Source organism: Colias philodice, chromosome 19 (assembly GCF_061535455.1).
Source record: "Colias philodice isolate Cphi_HAF_F1 chromosome 19, ilColPhil1 Martin Lab GWU primary, whole genome shotgun sequence".
Lineage (NCBI taxonomy): Eukaryota > Metazoa > Arthropoda > Insecta > Lepidoptera > Pieridae > Colias > Colias philodice.
This window is the reverse complement of record NC_143104.1, coordinates 4,580,850-4,601,063: the sequence shown is the minus strand read 5'-3', so window position 1 is coordinate 4,601,063 and position 20,214 is coordinate 4,580,850. Positions and strand designations below refer to the sequence as shown.

Below are 20,214 nucleotides of genomic sequence, written 5' to 3'. Positions count from 1 at the left end.
TCAAATTAAATGTTGAAAATATGTAATAAGTTAGATTTCTTACTTAGGAGTTTAACAGCGTTTAGTACTTATTATGCGTCATCTAAATTCAAGGGTCAAGACATTCATCGTACACGTCCCACCAGTCGCGGTTATCGTACACGTCGCACGGGGACCTCCTCGGAGGGAAAGCCCAGACGAAGGAGGCCCGGCTGCGAGGCCGATCGGCGTCCAGGAACCATAGCGTTACCTCCCAACCGCACGCCTACCCTCTGCCCAGACAAGACTCGTCGCTGGTATCTCGACCATTAAGAGAATATGTATGAGCTTATCATTCTTTTGTTATAAGCGTCAACTAATTATTTGCAAGCGTGATGTGACACTTACATGAACCACTAGTTTTGTTACTCATAATCGTACACTGTCATTATGAAGTTTGGCTACTGGAGGCACTGTCATTGTTTTTAGCGAATGGTTCATTGGTCAATATGATTTATTCGGTGGGTTAATTGTTTCTTGTTGTGTTTTAGGAGGTTAGTACGACCGAGTGCACGGACGAAGCTGGCAAAGTGTTGAAACAGTCGAATGATAACCCGTTCATAGAATCTTCGCAGCAGCCAAATGTTGTGGATATGCGAGGTATGCAGAAAATCTTGTACATATAAAGTTTTGATAAAAAAAAATATTGAGAACGTAAATATTTTATGGAGGAAAGATTTTAACTTTTTAATATTGTCAAATCTGTCTTTAGTCTGAATAAGCGTTTAAAAAAAATTATTACATAAAAATTATTTAATGAACGGAAAAAAGCGCCACTAACTTAAATTTATTTTTATAGCATTTGTGAATTTCATTTTGTAGTCGAGAAGTGAATCGTTTTGACTATTAGTGATCTGAAAGTAGATCAAGAGTCATTCACTTTCATAATTTTATTAATCAGCAAAATAGTTAAAGGGAAATTCGAATCTGTAATATTATCCAGAACCAACCTTTTTAATCAATCATTTAAAATCACAATAGAAAGTTTGATTTTAAATGATAGGCAAAAGATTACTTTAGATGTATAATTTAATACTAATCAATATTTAAATATTTTCAGACGTAATGGTACTGAATGAAATAATCGAACAAGCTGGAAGACAAAGCCGAGCGAGCGAACAAAATGGTACGTATTCACTGAGACTGGGAATACGATACATTAGCAAATTGAATACTAATAAAGCGGTGTACTCATCGAGTTTAGACATTGTACACATAATTAAATGTCTCCTTTGGTGAATACATGGCTTTATAATTGAGATAATTGCAAAAATAACTTAAATAGAATGTAAAAACACACAAGTATTCCTAGCCTTAGCATCTATTGGTTAATTCGTAGAGCATTGTATGTCCTGTCTATGTTTAGTCTAACTCTACATTTAAACATAATCTTGTCTCTAGCTCTATATGTTTACTTTATTTATTTACTTAATATCTTGTTATCTCTCAACAAATTATACGCTTATAACACATATATTTGCCTAATAAACGAATATGAATATATAATAATAACATACAATACACGACAACAACAAAGCACACATTTCCGGTATTTGCTCATTATGCGGAAATTGCATAATTGGCAAAGATACATTTATATACATATTATTGGGTGTCATTTATATTTAATTATCAAGCGCAATATACGCACCTATCACTGTCCTAACTCCTATCCGATAACTACACAGATTATACTATGCTTATATTTACTACGCACCTTTATAAAACAGTAGATAGAACTTCCAGAAATTTCAATTATATTTTGCTTTTAATTTTTATTTCTACTTCTTCTTTCTGATTCGTTGTAAGACTATTAATAACATATCGAATGCATGAAAAAATTTATTTCCTTGCATGCGACCGACACTGATAGAAATAGAAAAATACATCAAAATATATGTTACAATGAAAAATTTTATTAATTTATAAATAAAGTATCGTGAACAAATTGGTCTAACTGATTTGCTTTTATCCATCATGTAGAAATTTTATCACGATATTCATATTTTTTGACAAAGAAACTTAAATTGAATAATGAGACATATTAATGAACATCTTTGCAGTTCAAGTAGTAATATGTAGACAAAAGCTTCGCTGCAATAAAGATATGCTATCACAACGTAACTATACCTTGAGTGTATTAAAGAGAGCACAGTACCTCGCACGTAGAGTTCAGGCGTTGACATTATAATATTACCCTTGAACTTTTGTAACTCAACGTTTTTTGCGTGCGTGACGTAAAAGATAAATGACAGCCAACAAAATTCAAAAAATATGAATATTGCTTCTATGTAGTTAAAAATTGGCTCCGTATCCGACGAAATAGTTGTTAAATTAACATTTGGTTACTATAATAAAATAAGGCAAAATAATGAGCGAATACTAACAAAATTTATTTTTGTCTCTCTCCTCACCACACACACACTTCGGTAAACGGGACACAACAGTGTCAGTATACTACTTCTCAACAGCCGAAGATGACGATGAAGGGCCCACGGTCAAGGAGAGGCTTCTCGAATGGCTCATGAAGGGAATCGACTTCTTCTGTGTGTGGGACTGCTGCTGGCTGTGGCTCGAGTTCCAGAAGTACGTCGCCCTCCTCGTGTTCGATCCCTTCGTCGAACTGTTTATCACGCTATGTATCGTTGTCAATACGCTGTTTATGGCTTTGGATCATCACGACATGGATAAAGATATGGAAAGAGCGTTGAAAAGTGGCAATTACGTAAGTAACGTACCAGAAAAAAATTAATTGGCGAAGAAGAATAGATGAAATATTAAATTTTATTTTTCAGTTCTTCACTGCTACATTCGGTATCGAAGCGATGTTTAAATTAATAGCAATGAGTCCGAAATTTTACTTCCAAGAGGGTTGGAATATATTTGACTTTATAATCGTGGCCTTATCATTACTGGAATTAGGACTTGAAGGTGTTCAGGGTTTGTCAGTTTTACGTTCATTCAGATTGGTAAGTATCGACTTATTATCATTTAAAACTTTAGTATAAGTCCTTACATTTATACTATACAGTTTACACCGTAAAATTAACACACGTGACAATTAATGAACACTCTTTATAATATTAATATTTTTACTTTTATGTTAACAGATGTACTTTTACAGATATAGAGTTCAGAGGTATAGATTAATATTATTTTAATATTTGTATCAAAGCAATATATACTGGAGAGCCGTTTACAGTGACACTTATACATGTATAACATTTATGTATTTATGTTTAATATAATATTTTCAGCTACGTGTATTTAAACTGGCCAAGTCTTGGCCGGCGCTAAACCTAATTATATCCATAATGGGTAGGACGGTGGGAGCTTTAGGGAACTTGACCTTTGTACTTTGCATCATTATATTCATATTTGCTGTGATGGGGATGCAGTTGTTTGGGAAAAACTATACAGGTTCTAACTGAAAACCAATTACGCATCTCTAAACAATACTAAGGCTTCATTATTAATTCCTATTCAGCTTTACACTACCGAATACTAACACAGGGCTTTGATTGAATATTATTTTACGGTCTAACCATTCAGTACCCGCTGTGGCTTTATAACACGGAATGTGGCTCACGAGAATGGGCCTGGACGAAATATGTTATAAGGCTATCACGCAGCTTACGATCATAACTTAAGCTTTGCATCGAGTACTATAGAAATTGACATGCAGCTTCGCTTACGAAGGGTAATGCATCAGGTCGTCGACTGATGGGATCTATGTCAATTTATTTCAGTATAACGACCAGAAAAGAATACTAATCTTACCGAAATCAAAACTGAACCAATAATATCAATCAAAATGCTCTCCCTCAGCGTAGTAAATGCAACGATAGTTAACATATATCCCACTCATAAATCAAAATAAATGCACATGTTTTGAAAGGATACTGAAGCACACATCCCGCTAACTTTAGTCAGAGATAAGGACCTATAATCATTATCTGACACCGAACCGCGAAGGAATTGGTACGTCGAGTGATTATGGGTCTTTGGTGAGAAGCCGCAGTAGCATAGGTGAAGCGCCGGCAAGCGAGCTTGTGTGACGCCTTGTTTCACAATTTATAATTGCAGCTTCGAGTATTCAAATTGGCAAAGTCATGGCCGACTCTTAATTTACTCATCTCTATAATGGGTAGGACGATGGGTGCCTTGGGCAACCTGACCTTCGTATTGTGCATCATTATTTTCATATTTGCCGTGATGGGTATGCAACTATTCGGGAAAAATTATGTGGGTAAGTGGAAATTGGTGGGACTGTTGCATGTTCGTTGGTGTTTGATTGGACGTTGTTGATGCGGCGATTCGCTCTCAGTGAATTTATTTCATCCACAAAATTCCAAAATATCCGGCAAATTCACTACGAGCACATGCAACATAAAAGAGAAAACTTTCATTATCGAATATTGTCAAAATTTAACGTTATAGAGGCCGTTTAAAAGATAGGTATTCGAAATATATTCACTGGAAACTAAAGTGTGGATAATGTAAATTTAATTTTCCAAATTTAATAAAACTCCACACTTTACGGAGGATCGCCGTCAAGTTTGTCTAGAGATCATTGTGTTGATGTGCGTCACACTGTTATGCTCATGTTGTTAATTGGCAAACATCGATGTGACCCCAAGTGAGCTAGACCTTAATCTATAGTGTATGTCTATCTATGTATATTGCAGTCCCTTAGCGAAGGCGCCTCACTTGTGAAACGTTTATGCTAGCTTCCTAATTCCTTTCCTAATAATATTTCATTTTGTCGTATTTTAGCGCTTTTATCTTCTAGACTGATAATATCATCTATACTGTTAGACAGAGGTTTGTACTGTTTAAGGTAGTATGCATGTTCAGCCTGATGGAATAATGCATATTATAAAACTGGTTTAAATTATCATTTTAAATCAGTTTATGGGTCATTTTCAAAATATTTGTACGTCACGAAATTGTCAGTAAACTGTTTCGTTAGGAAATGTCAGGAAGTTGTAAAAGTAAGGCTGTATTCAGAATAAGGTAATATTACATATAAAAAAGTAAGAAGTCACTAGTTAAAAAAAATATATATTTTTAGTAACAAAATAATCAACAAACAATTAATTTTTATAATTCTCTGTTTGCTTTTCCTTTTCTTTTCTTCTATCATTAGCTTCTTTCCATTTTTGTCTTCGAGCTTCTTTTTCACTGTCATTAAGATCTGATATTTTTTTTTGTCTTTGTTTCACTTTCTCGAGGTGTTTTTAAAGTGAAACTTTTATTACATCGTCTCAAACTTTTTGGTCTGTGTAGCGCATGTCGCGTGTATCGCGGCTGCCGAGTAGGTATACCTACTCGGCAGCCGACCGTCACGCGACATGCGCTACACAAAGCAGTGTTCGGAACCGTTCGAACAGTTTCACTTTTACCGTGGTTTCATAAAACCACACAACATTTTTTCCTTTTCTTTTCATATTTTTCAGGGTTTTGCTTTTTTAGTTTTTCAATGTATTTTTTTGCCGTTCGGCACCGGTTAGCGGCATTCTGAAACTAAAAAAAGCTGTTGGATATATGTATTTTGAATAAAAATAAAAACAAAAGTAAGCATCACTCGTGTGGGTGGAAAAGCGATCAACACTAAATGCAATAAGGCAAGCGTTATCCCATCAGAAACCACTTGTAAAATTGGAGGCCAAGACTCACTGATCCGCTTTCACTATAAAAAAGTTATCAGATCCCAGGAAAAGTCAAGTCCCTATGCCCGACTTTACTAACCCTACATCATGGTTTAAAAAAGTATGGCCTGTAGTTACAAAAAATAATCTTGAGAGTTTTATTGTTTTTCTCCTTTATTTTTATTCGTTACATTAATTTAACACACATTTTAATATCTTATTTTCATACTTTACACATGAGACCACAGCTTTACCGTCTACAATTTACTGACGTCAGTAAATGTCAAGAAATTGTTCGTCAGTAACATGTAAAAAATAACCTAAGAAATACTTTTACACAAAACATAATCACATTTACCATTAGATTGAAAGTGTAATCTATTACTCTAGTCATAATTTAAGTATATTACAATTGCGGTAGGTGAATTCTTCAAAATGTACTTACTTTTGTTGAGAATACGTCGTTAGGAAATTGTAACTAAATTTTTTGCACAGCACACTACTGGACTTCTTCCATGTCTGGACGACGAACAAAATGGCGGCGCGTTAATGTGACCTTACTTTTCGTGACATGACCAGTGTTGCCAATGATTAGAGTTAGATTCCTCTTCTTTGTGATACAAGAAGTTGGTTAATTATGTCAATAAATCAGTGTCACGAAATTGTAACGATTGATAGGGACATTTTTATAATATGTAATTCTTCGTTTATTTAAGGTAATTTAAATAGTTTAATCTATCAGATATAACACTTCAAACATTGCTTTTTAATTATGATACAAAAAAATAGGAAGTTTCATACAAAAATTCTGAAAAAAATATTGGTTTTCATTGTCGTCCACATAGGGGACAATAAAAAAATGTATGGAGCTTTTTTTGTTACTTTATTTTCACATTAAATTTATGTAAGAATTTGAATCGCAATTCATTGCTTTTTATCAGAAATGATATGCAGTATGCTTAAGTTTAGTCTGTAAAACGTTAAAAATGATTTATTTCAGTCGTAACCATATTTTTTTCGAAGATTTTTTAGGGGGACAAACATTTTGTAGTAATGTACAATTATTTTGAAAACGACTCTTATACATTACGGTAAATGATTAAATTAAAAGGAATTATTTTTGTATCTTTTCTTTTCGGGTTTTAAATTAAATTTAAAAATACCGTTTACGTTAACTCCCTAGAAAGATAATCATATTGAGTAGTACGGGAAAGATAGTCATGCGTCAAATTTACGCATGTTTTTTATTTAGCTCTAAGTCGAGGTATATTGTTTTTTTTCTGTAAATTGTAAGTTATTATATATTTACAGTTATATTAGAATAATTAATATTACAAATAATTTATTTTTAATAATTTTTATATATATATAAAAAACGAAAACATTAAACGTCTGCTATAAATCAAGAATTCTCGTAACACGTATTGTTTCTAATAAAAACTTATTTTTTACCACAATTATCAGACTTTTTTATATGTTATATATATGTTGTACATATAGTTATATGAAAAATTAGTGAGAAACAAGTTAAGTACACATCAACGTATGCTCACGACATAATATAACTATGTTACATTTTTTGCATGAGGCATTTGCCTTTTGTCATATTTCAGAAGGACAAAAAGTATAGTAAATACGTTTTTTTACTGAAAGCCTCTTCAGTACTTTCATACGATGTACCAGATACTTTATTTGGCAACAAATTGGAGATATTATCACGCAAATATCTTATCAAAGCTGGTGATTCTAAACACCCACGCATAAACAAAGAAGACAGTTCCATGCTTCTATATTTCATGTTTTTTTGACTCAGATGTTTTTGCGCTTTGTTGTTAACATTGTGGCTATAAATTAAATATGCAATATGCAGGCAATTTTATTGATTCCATAAAATAAATCTCATTGTCTTCCTACTATTGAACATCAGGGAACACATTCGGTCTAATGCATCTACTCCGCCTTTTGCTTGAATGTAATATATCAGCTTTGCTTTGTATCTCATCGGGAAAAGCTTCTTCTGTGTCACTTTGTTCGTCATCTTCAATTTCGTGGTCCTCCTACTTCACTATCGGTTTCTTCACAGGGACCCTCATAGCTTTGCATAAGAGCGGCTAGTATACAATATTCTTCCAATTTTCTATCCCCAATTGTTTTCTATATTTGCTTTAATATGTACAAAATAATTTTTTAACATAAGTCACAATATACAGTAATAATAAGCTAAAAAATATTCAAACTATCATAGAAGTCAAAATCTTAAAAGTCACGGTAAAGATAATCATGCGTAATTTTGACTCACGTAGTCGTTATATTTCAAAATCGGTTACACTAACTTTATTGACACGTATTCCATAGGGTAGCTCTCAGTGACTTATGAAATGTCCTATAAGCAAAGTTATGGATTCGCGACATTTAAAAAGATACAGCTATATTTCGAAAACGCAGGAGTCATTTTGACGCAGACTATCTTTCTAGGGTTAAAAATGACTCTTTTTTAAATAATTGAGACCTATTTTTTATAAAAAACAGTCTATAATAAATATGTCAGTTGCATGTAAATGTAGGTAGCTAATTTTGGTGGCTTGAAAGATTTCTATCAAAGCTGGAATTGTGCCATAGATGCTTGTTATCTTGTAATTAATTAGATAATTTGCTTTATAAATTTAATATCTTAAATATATCTTATTTGACATAATATTGAAATACAAAAAATGAAATGAGCTTTTATTCTATTAACTTTTTGATAATATTCTATATTTTCCTAAACATTTAATTAAAAATGCACGACCTTATTTGAATCTATTTTCCGAATTCTTTATATTGATTAACTTTCTATAAAAATATTAAATATAAAGAAACAGCTTCCGAACATGCTTAAAATTGTTTCTAATAAGATAGTTATGACTATAAATATTACAATAATCAATATTATGTATGCAGATTACGTTGAACGTTTCCCCGGAGGTGAACTACCGAGATGGAACTTTACGGATTTCATGCACAGCTTCATGATTGTATTCCGTGTGCTATGTGGAGAATGGATAGAGAGCATGTGGGACTGCATGCTTGTGGGAGATGTGTCATGTATACCCTTTTTCTTAGCAACCGTCGTCATTGGCAATCTTGTGGTTAGTACTTACATTTATTTATCTCTCTCACAAAAGTAACATAGAATGTTTACGAATATATTAAATTAGACAACCTTATGAGAACTGGTGTGCCCGAAGTGAGTTCGGTAGAACGTGTGGTACGAGTCACCAGGACCCATTTGTATATTTAAAATAAAATGAGCATTCGTAGCGATCTAATGTGTAATATCAACCTTCCATCCTTATTGAACTGACAATATGAACATAATGACTAAAAAACTTAATTCATTTCAGGTACTTAACCTCTTCTTGGCCCTGTTACTGTCAAATTTCGGATCATCAAGTTTATCCACTCCTACCGCCGATCAGGATACTAATAAAATAGCTGAAGCGTTCAACAGAATATCAAGATTCATTGATTGGGTAAAAAAGAATGTCGCCGATATATTAAAACTGGTGAAAAATAAACTGACCAATCAGATAGCGATACATGCTCCCGGTAAGACGTGTGTCATAGCCATATCGGTGTGGCATGCTCTGTGTGTTTCTGTGTGATCCTTATATTCAATTTAATAAAAAAAAATCATGTACATTATTTAGTACATAATAATTTTTAAAATCTAATTGTAAAAATAAATGTTTATTCGATGTGTGGTTTGTGTTCATGAGTCATTTAAATTTTCAGTGTAAATTAAATACTATGAACTTTAAGATAAATGAGCATGATTTAAATGTAAATGTAACCACTGTGCATTGCTTGTGCCCTAGCAGTCAAGTGTAGATTTGACCTGTATCAGTATACCCCGATACACTCTTCTTCCTGTGGTATTTATTTATGTTCTTATTTTTTATTTATTTTTGTATTTTTTTAGTTCGCTTGATAAATGTATTAGCAATAATATCGACAGCTTTGTGTGTAATTGCATGTCAGTGTTTCCGATTGACCGTTGTATTATTTGTATTAAATCAAACATTAATATTGTATTGGCTACATGTGTTCTATATTCCAATCTTACCTTTAGAATATATCAAATTATTGTATTAATTTTAATTCACGTAAAATAAGATATGATAAATTATGGTTTAAAATAAATCATTATTGTAAATTAATAATAAACCAGAATAGTTAACGAATATTTAGTATCTACGTATATTAATTATAATTTATATGCTCAAGTTTATTTTATCAAATGCTCTGTTTATTTGTTAATGTATGTTTATTCATATATAATTTATAAATAAAGTTATGTAACACATTCGCAAGAACGCGACAAAAGCAGGAGTTGTATCAATTTGGCAAACAGACACAAAAATTAAATTTGGTCCTGATCTCATTTCTATGCTTGGCTGCGGCGCGTTGGGCACATCGATGCACGGGATGTAGGCTTAAAAGCGGCTCTATGTGGCCGCTGTGTTTCTTCAGAACGCGTCGACAACGAACTTGAACTGGGCGCTGATTTAGACGATGGAGTTCTTTACAAAGATAAAAAACTAAAAGATCAAGTAGAAGTGGCCATCGGAGACGGTATGGAGTTCACCATCCCAGGTAATGATAATGTAAATAATAATCGTACCCCAAAACTGGAAGAACCATTTAATCACGCAATTTGTTCTCTAGGTGACAATAAATACAAAAAAGGAAAAATATTAATGAATAACATCAACGCTATTACAGACAACCATACCGATAATCGAATTAATTGTGAAATAAATCATCACGGTTATCCAATACAGGTAAGTTTTATGACGCTCTTAATATATTCATAGTGAACTAAGAGTTAATATTAGTGATTTAGCTTACAACTAATATTTGATTATTTTTTGAAGGACGATGATACAATTAGCCAAAAATCTTATGGTAGCCATAAAATAAGATCTTTTAAAGACGAAAGCCACAAAGGATCAGCAGATACTATAGATGGCGAAGAAAAGAAGGACGCCAGTAAAGAAGAGTTGGGACTGGAAGAAGGTAATTAAAAAGTTAAAATAATTTATTTTTTGTCTGTTTAGCAATTGTATTCCAATTTATAACTACAGTTGAAATTCTGTTTGTTCTTATTATAAATTTGTTTGTTTAGAAATGATCGAAGAAGAAGAGGATGGAAAATTGGATGGTTTAGCAAAAATAGATATAAAAGTAGCAGCAGATGAAGACGTAGTCGATCTGACGCCAGCTGACTGTTGCCCCGAGCCTTGCTACCAGCGCTTCCCCTTCCTGGCGGGAGACGACGAGTCTCCTTTCTGGCAAGGCTGGGCAACACTCAGACTCAAAACATTCCGATTAATAGAAAACACATACTTCGAAACGGCTGTGATAACAATGATTTTACTCAGTAGTTTGGCTTTGGTAAAATCTTTAACTAATTATTATTTTACATTGTTAGACTTCTAGTATATTCCCCTTTTTTAAAATATAAATATTTCTTCCAGGCTTTAGAAGACGTTCATCTGCCACATCGACCGATCCTCCAAGATATTTTGTATTACATGGATCGTATATTCACAGTAATATTCTTTATCGAGATGTTAATCAAATGGCTCGCCCTCGGATTTCAGAAGTACTTCACGAACGCGTGGTGTTGGCTCGACTTTATCATCGTCATGGTAAACATATTCCTTACATTGAGTATAAAACAAAGAAGTTTTTTAATTATAATTTTAACTTACAGTTTTAATAAAAATTTCAAATTAATGTTTTCATAGTGTTGTATGTCAAATATTATTTTGACCGAGAGTTATCAATATTGAGTCGAGGCGCAAATTAATTTACATTAAAAGCAAAGCAGGTCTAGTAGAGTTTGTAAATTGAATTGATAATGACGAGTGGTGTCGTTAGTTATCGCTCATAAACCACGGCGCGGTGATGGCGGGCGCGGACGACATCCCAGCTTTCCGCTCAATGCGCACTTTGCGCGCGCTGCGCCCGCTCCGCGCGGTCTCCAGATGGGAGGGCATGCGCGTGAGTACGCGCCTCTTGGACTGCGTATGGTTCTGTCGCGATGCCTATCATGTTTGCATTCAACTGTTCATTTTGATGTCATTTGCACACTATGCTCTAGAGTGTACATTTCAACGTACGATGGGCAACGCGACGAGCGACAGCTTTGATTGTTCGGTGTTCGTCGCAGACGAGACGCTACCGTCTCGCTGTGGAAAGCTCTCGATGTCGTCTGTTCGATGTTTGTGAATTTGCTTCATGTTTCCCGTATTATGACTATTCTTGCAACTTCTCTGCCATAAGATTAATGAACCCCTGAAACTCATTTAAATATATTAACGTGCATGGTGTGACAATATTTACCTTAGTGCTAATATTGTTGTGCTGTTTTCCAAAACATATTTTATTTTTTATAATAATATGTACTAAAATTTAGTTCGTTACATATTAAACGGTAAAATTAAGTTAGACAAACGAAAATGGCACACTTTCTCCTTAAACGCTATTGATGTTACATAAACACGTTTATTAATTTTCTATTATTAAATGGTTTAAAATGTATAGTTTATATATCTTTCAAATTTTCTTTCTTCCGATAGCTTTCTTCTAGTTTCTTCTGGATTATTTAATCCTTTTCCTGCGATTCTGTAGCGGATTGTAAGTCTTCAACCTAAAGATGGTATAACTTTATAATACTTTTTGAAGGTGCTGTTTAAGATGTAGTATCAAGAAGGCGTTTACCCATTGTAATATCCGCTAATCCCTCTGTACATTATCAAATAGGGTAACGGCACCAGTGGTCAGCCAGGCACCAGTGATCAGCCTATTGCGTTGTTTATTGGCCATAAATATCGCTGTAATCAAAATAACCAAATCACGCGCACTTAAATAGAAGCTCTGTTTCGTTATTGGTTCATGCATCACGCGATAGGAGCAGCAGGGGGTCAGGGGAGAGAAGTAAACACGTTCGTACAGTTGCTGTCCGCCGACCAGAGCAGAAGTGTCATGTCTGCAATATTTTTTGTTTCACTTGGTGCTCTTTTGAAAGGTGAGAAATAACATATTTTAGTATGAAATGTGATTGTGTTTTATAGATAATAACTTTATAGATTACTTAGAGCATTTAATTTTATGAAATTTGATAAAAAATATTGTATTTTTACTTAAAAATTTGAGGGGCTGACCATTGGATACCGATTTTTTATGAAAGATCCAATGGACAGCCCCTGGGGCTGATTACTGGGATTATTCTTAATTGTTAGAAAACCCAGTGGTCAGCCGCATTTCAAAATATTTTTTTCAAGCGGCTGACCACTGGGTCTCAATCTGTGGTCTCAATGATCCAGTATTCAGCCACGATGTTATTGAAATAATATTTTAAGTATAAATGCGAATGTTTGTGTTTAAATCTATAAGTAATACTTCATGTTAGTTAAGTTTTACCTGAAATAATGGTATTATGTGTATTCATATCCAAAAGTTATTATTGTTCCCTTTTTTTCTAGCTAAAAATGCCGCCAAGACAACAGTATCCTCCAGAGAAATCCTCCGAAAGAGATCCTCCTGTGGTTGATTATAATTATATATATTGTGGATTATAGATACATCAATAATATTATAAACTAATATCGCTGATTTCTTTAAAAATAATTATTGCTGTTTTTATGATAAATAATAATAAGTTCCTAGAAAATAAGAAGACACAAAGAGATTGTAATAGTATGTTTAAAATAATATTTGTATTATGTGCGATATACATTTTTTTGTGCTATGTGAATCGTTGCTATAAAAATGTGATTAATATATTTGATTTTGATATAACATTGTTTATTTTGATCTCATAATTAGTTATACTTACTAAAGGCTGAACACTGGGTTCAACAAGGCTGTTTATTGGTTTTTAGAGGCTGTTCACTGGGACACTGGGCCATTTTTTGTTTAAAATTAATTATATATTTTACTAAGAGAATTATTGTTTTTGATAAACGCTGATTCGAAACTACAATAAACAATAAATCCATACATGTTGTACGTTTTTTTATTCGACGATTGTTGTAGAAATGGCAATTGTCAAAACTTCAAAAAGCTGTTATGAGGCTGACCACTGGTGCCGTTACCCTACAATTGTTAATTTCATCAGGTGTCGCTTATAAACTTCGTTGCGGCGCTTTGTGGCGCTGGTGGCATCCAAGCATTCAAAACGATGCGAACGCTGCGTGCCCTGCGCCCGCTCAGAGCCATGAGCCGCATGCAGGGCATGAGGGTACGTAGCTACCGACCGAGCTCCCATACTGCTCCACCTACACTTTAAATGCAACACTCACATCACAAAACACTTAAATACTCCTAAATTCATTTTCTCGTGTTCAAGTTGAGCTCTGTTCGATTTTACTTTCTCTCAACTTCATTGACTGTAGTCCATTGGTTTAATTAGAGAATCATATTTGAAATTTTCGGTGGCACCCCTGTATGGCTTGTAAGATCATGATTCGTCATCCTGTCCGTCGGGGTCATTATACCAAAAGTATGCATTATCATGTTTCGGTCTCTTAGTTTGTCTTTGATCTATCATTTTATGCTAGTTTAGTATTTTAGTCTCGGAATGTTATTAGATTGTGCACTAAGAAATATCTTCTCACATCTTCATGGTAAGATCTATCGCGGAGCCGCATGTAATTAGCTCCTTCACTAGCTGCATAATTAGGACAACGAGGGGGGTAAGTTGTATGCATGAGTTGTTCTTCGCTTTTATTATTCGCATGCTTGTACCTGTATCGTAAATATATTATAAACATGTTATTCTGAACCGACCACAAATTAAAAAATATATGCCATGATGATTGATATAAATCTTATAATTTACGTTTTACATCATGTTTATTGTTCAATTGATTGTGATCGGTTCGCCAAATTCAAGCATTCAACCGTTTAGCATATCATTTAGTTCAATTTAAATGATAACATTTAGCATCATAACATTTAGTTCAATTTAAATGATAAAACCAATAAAGTTAACACATGTCTAATTTGTTGGAGTGAATACAGTGCATTTATTCAACATGGTGTTTTACAAAGTGTCGATGTCACAGGTTGTTGTGAACGCGTTGGTGCAAGCTATCCCATCCATCTTCAACGTGCTACTGGTGTGTCTCATTTTTTGGCTCATTTTTGCTATAATGGGAGTGCAACTGTTCGCTGGAAAATACTTCAAGGTGAATCATCTTTAAGTATTTGCTTTATTTAATGAGCTGCTTAGTGAAATTTTAAACTTCAGTCTTGTACGACATTCACAAGGTCGTAAGCTTTGTGAATTGTGACTTGAATAATTATAAGTTGGGAAACTTAATCAAAAGCAATTTAAGTTTGAAAAAACCAAGCAATAAATTTAACACAAATGGTTTAACTTCATATTTTTTTACAGTGCGTTGACATGAATCATACAACTTTAAGCCATGAAATAATTCCGGATAGAAATGCGTGCATATTGGAAAACTACACTTGGGAAAATTCACCTATGAACTTCGATCACGTCGGCAAAGCATATCTTTGCTTATTTCAAGTAGCCACATTTAAAGGATGGATTCAGATTATGAACGATGCCATTGATTCAAGAGAAGTATGTTTTCTATGAAAGTTTAGTAAGATTTATTCAATGCTCTTTGTTATGACTGCGTATTCATAATGACTCTACTTTTTCAGGTTGGTCGACAACCTATTCGAGAAACAAACATTTATATGTATTTATACTTTGTTTTCTTCATCATCTTTGGCTCATTCTTCACTCTTAACCTATTCATTGGTGTGATCATCGACAACTTTAACGAACAAAAGAAGAAAGCAGGTGGCAGTCTGGAAATGTTCATGACTGAGGATCAGAAAAAGTATTATAACGCCATGAAAAAGATGGGTTCCAAGAAACCATTAAAAGCCATCCCTAGACCAAGGGTAAATTTTTTTTGCAATGCAACTTGTTAAATATAAAATCTGTATAATTAATGATCAGAACACTTAAAACAGTAATTTGTAATGCTTACTTTAATTCTTGTTAACGATTTTTTGTATTCATTTTCAGTGGCGACCGCAAGCGATAGTATTCGAAATTGTAACAGACAAAAAGTTTGATATGATCATTATGTTGTTTATTGGCTTGAACATGTTGACCATGACGTTGGATCATTATCAGCAGTCGGAGACGTTCAGCTCGGTCCTCGACTATCTGAATATGATATTTATTGTGATATTTAGCTCGGAGTGCCTATTGAAAATATTTGCTTTACGCTACCATTATTTTGTAGAACCGTGGAATCTCTTCGATTTCGTTGTAGTAATGTTCTCAATTCTCAGTAAGTAATTTGTTTTGTTTGGCTAGCTTCGCTTTTCGAATGTATGTTCTATATAAAACATAAACTTTTCAGGTTTGGTGCTGAGTGATATTATAGAGAAATATTTCGTATCACCTACTCTTTTGAGGGTGGTAAGAGTAGCAAAAGTGGGCAGAGTTCTACGATTGGTAAAAGGCGCGAAAGGCATCCGGACATTACTATTCGCCTTGGCTATGTCACTGCCAGCTCTGTTCAATATTTGTTTGTTATTATTCTTGGTTATGTTCATTTTTGCTATTTTTGGAATGTCATTCTTTATGCACGTAAAGAATAAGGGTGGATTGGATGACGTGTACAACTTCAAGACATTCGTGCAGAGTATGATTCTGCTCTTCCAGGTAAATATCTATCTTCCTTCCTAATTATTATTCACTGGTTATAAAACGGACCATGAGATAATTATGGAATATTTCTATTTTAGATGTCAACGTCAGCGGGATGGGACGGTGTCTTAGATGGTATAATTAATGAAGAGGAATGTGATTTGCCAGACAATGAACGGGGTTCGCCCGGTAACTGCGGTTCCGCTACTATCGGCATTACGTACTTGTTGTCCTACTTGGTCATCTCTTTCTTGATCGTTATCAACATGTACATTGCTGTCATTCTCGAAAATTACTCACAGGTAAGTTTCAGAATTATGAATATGTATTGCAAATATTTTCACGTAAAGTTATCACGATACAGAAAGTTTTCTCATAACTTCATAGAAATGTTTATTAATATTTATTTGGTTCATTACAGGCGACGGAAGACGTCCAAGAAGGTTTGACCGACGACGATTACGACATGTACTATGAAATCTGGCAGAACTTCGATCCCGAGGGTACCCAGTACATTCGCTACGATCAACTGTCCGACTTCCTCGACGTGCTCGAGCCGCCGCTGCAGATTCACAAACCGAACAAATACAAGATCATCTCCATGGACATACCGATCTGTCGCGGCGACATGATGTTCTGCGTGGACATCCTCGACGCGCTCACGAAGGACTTCTTCGCCCGGAAGGGCAACCCGATCGAGGAACCCGGCGACATCGTCGGGCGGCCCGGCGAGGTGGGCTACGAGCCCGTGTCGTCCACGCTGTGGCGCCAGCGCGAGGAGTACTGCGCGCGGCTCATCCAGCACGCGTGGCGGCGGCACCGGCGCGCGCAGTCGCCGGGCGGCGAGGGGGAGGGGGAGGGCGGGGAGGGCGCGGACGGCGTCGCGGGCGCGCCCACGGCCGTGCTGCTGGACGCGGGCGGCGGCGCGGGCGCGCACCGCGTGGTGCTGCAGGCGGCGGGCGCGGCGCCGCGGCCGCCCGACCCCGCGCCGCCGCCCGCGCCCGTCTGACCCGCGCTCGCGCTCGCGCTGCTGCCCGCGCTCATCGATGACGAGCCGCTGCCGCTGCCCGCACCGCTGCCCGAGCTCTTGAGCCCACCCAAGCGCACTTAATTATTTTTTACGCTAGATGTTTACGTAGTGTCGGCGGGCGAGCGAGGGACGATACACGGGCGCGCGCTGAGACGCGAGTGTTCATCCGAGTGTTTTATATTCGTGTGGCCGAAGCTTACGAGACGGTTTGTTTTGCGACCGATGTTCGCGGTTTATCGAGTTTATCGTTTAGTGTTTCGCGTCACTCCGGAACGTGACCTCGGCGAGGAGCGGTGTCCGTTCGGGAGGATCGTTTTAGCGAGCACGCTATTCTCGTCACTAGTTCTATAAGTATCGGATGAACTGATAAAATTCAAAATGCTTATTTTTATATTGAAAATTATCTCAATAACCATGTAAATTCGAATGCAGATTGGGATTATAGATGTAAATAATTTAGCGACTGTGCGATGCTATTTGCCTTCCCCGAAATGGTATCGAATAGTGGCTAAGTTCGATGACTTCTTTTAAGTAGGCTGTCGTCCGAATGCGTCTCGAATTGAATTTTAAGCTAATAAATCAATTTGCAGCACGGTATGTGTGTTGTGACGAAACCTAAGCTCAAATTGTGGTTCTTATTAAAATATTTACGAGACAAATTTTGGCACCAGAACGGTATGTCAAAAAAAACACCATTACCTCCATTCGTCCTATTCGGCAGACATTGACGAATCGAATCTTTACCTACGCTTAAAAAACAATGGCTACGGCAATTCATATCAATTGTGTCCATGATAGTTTTAATAGTTCCAAATTTAAGCTTCTTATTGTATCGAACAACGTAACGTCTAACCTTTCATGTCGAGGTCGGTCGCCTCAGAGATAAAGAAATTTAGAAAATTTTTGCTACATTGTCTTTATAAGCTTAGCAAATCAGCAGTGAAATTGGTACCAGAGTTCACTTCCGTCCTAATTCAATCGCATCATAGGAATCGAGCCATTTTACGTAATGCGCACCTTCTTCGTAGTTAATGTAATTAATTTCCTTCCCCTCAATTACATTAGCTGCGGCGTGTGTGTGCGGCGCCGCGCGACTTCCCCACGCCCGGCCCGCGCCACGCGCTAGTTCAACTATCGCACGAGCAGGACAGGCTTTGCACATGTACCCTGCTCATTGTTCTATTGAAATCGTGAAGCCTATTCCTTGCGATACTTCATGGACATTAAAACAATGAACGTGTACGCACGGTGACAACTCGACTGACTCCGCGCTAGTGAGATACTTCAACTAACAAATCTTTATCTGATTACCAGCTGGCTGGTATTGCTTTGATGTATATTGTTCTTGCACACCGTTTTAACTATTATCTGGTTATGTGCATCAATCATTGTCGAGCGAACCGATTCGGCTATCTGAAAGACATGACCGTAATTATTAGCAATAAGATTATTATTGATATACCTAAGATATCGAACGTCCCTTACCGAGTAAGGTAGATTATTAAAGAATTTTAATTTTTGACATCTCTGTGTTTAAAACAGATACCTACGATTAGAAAATCAATAAATCGTAACCCATCGTCCTAGTGACGTGACTCCTCGATTAGTTAAAGGTAGAATTCCGACAGTATTGTCTCTTCTAGCACAATAAAATAAAGAATGAATTAAGGAAGTTTGTAAATTATCTTGGAGTGGTCAATTTTTTACTTCTGTGTAAATATAAAATGCTTACCGCCGGGAGGAGCCCGACCTGCACCTCGCCACACTTATTTTATCATGTAACTATTGTTATGAGCGAGTCGCGCAGCGATACGTAATAAGCTTCAAGCAATAACATTAACGTGTGCTCGAGTTTCGCTTTTTATTACGAAACTGTCACTGAATCGTTGTGTGTTGGTTGTTTTCATTCGTTTTTACAATGCGTGAAAAAAAACGTGCTAGATGATTTACATATTGCAAAAGTCGATGTAATGTAAAGTTATTAAATGAGACGCTTAACCTTTTGCACATATTTTGAAATAATAATTACGGTTACAGATAACAAATATGTAGATACTTTTGTAAAAGCTGCACGGAACGTGGGCTGTCGAAATTCCCCATCGCTTGCACACGTTTCGTGCCAACAGACAAATATTTAACCCGTGACGCGTCCGGCGCACAGCCGGCACCGATCCCGATAGTGTCAAGGGAGTTCACGAAATCTAGCTTTTTTATGACTACCGAGTTTGAAAATTTTATTTACCCTATTGTTCTATAATTATATGCCATGTATGATATATTTTTGGAAAGAGGAAGAAACTAGTTATAGCATAAAAATGTAATCATGACGATATATTTTTTCTATAAAATTATAAAAAATTGATTTTCTTTTGTTTTAATTTTAATTGCTTACATACTAACACTTACATGATAATGCTGAGTCATCAAATGATCATATTCACGTTTTCATATCACTACACGATTGCCAAATACATTCACTTATATTTTCACACATTTAACACAACGTATTTCACTATGAATAATAACAAATCTCCATTATTCACAAACAAGAAAAAAAGCGCCATTTTGCGTCTTCCGCACTGAAAAGTTGAGACACTTTTTCACTGAGTATTCTTCAAATATCCCTAAAACCAATATCATAAACGTATTCTACGTAAAATTTCCAGTAATATACGTCTCAATTATCACTCATCTAATTATTCCTCTCGGCATAATTCACAATCCAAATATTCGTTGAACAAGACAAATGTCACAAACTATGGCCGATGACGCAACTCAATCAA

At 35.6% G+C, this 20,214-nt stretch overlaps 1 protein-coding gene across 1 annotated transcript in view; it reads left to right on the top strand.

Annotated features, from left to right (window-relative positions):
• Positions 1-19,563, top strand: part of para (sodium voltage-gated channel paralytic) — a 34,623-nt gene extending 15,060 nt beyond the window's left edge. Inside the window, exons 15-35 of the mRNA XM_089707096.1 lie at positions 94-299; positions 510-618; positions 1,079-1,144; positions 2,490-2,743; positions 2,814-2,987; positions 4,105-4,267; positions 8,610-8,797; positions 9,053-9,257; positions 10,182-10,304; positions 10,377-10,492; positions 10,586-10,727; positions 10,837-11,105; positions 11,189-11,362; positions 13,837-13,959; positions 14,786-14,908; positions 15,118-15,312; positions 15,396-15,641; positions 15,769-16,039; positions 16,112-16,416; positions 16,500-16,703; positions 16,823-19,563. Coding sequence (XP_089563222.1) covers positions 94-299; positions 510-618; positions 1,079-1,144; positions 2,490-2,743; positions 2,814-2,987; positions 4,105-4,267; positions 8,610-8,797; positions 9,053-9,257; positions 10,182-10,304; positions 10,377-10,492; positions 10,586-10,727; positions 10,837-11,105; positions 11,189-11,362; positions 13,837-13,959; positions 14,786-14,908; positions 15,118-15,312; positions 15,396-15,641; positions 15,769-16,039; positions 16,112-16,416; positions 16,500-16,703; positions 16,823-17,410 — 4,244 coding nt within the window. The 3' untranslated portion in view covers positions 17,411-19,563. The remainder of the gene's footprint in view (positions 1-93; positions 300-509; positions 619-1,078; positions 1,145-2,489; positions 2,744-2,813; positions 2,988-4,104; positions 4,268-8,609; positions 8,798-9,052; positions 9,258-10,181; positions 10,305-10,376; positions 10,493-10,585; positions 10,728-10,836; positions 11,106-11,188; positions 11,363-13,836; positions 13,960-14,785; positions 14,909-15,117; positions 15,313-15,395; positions 15,642-15,768; positions 16,040-16,111; positions 16,417-16,499; positions 16,704-16,822) is intronic.
• Positions 19,564-20,214: the final 651 nt, after the last annotated feature.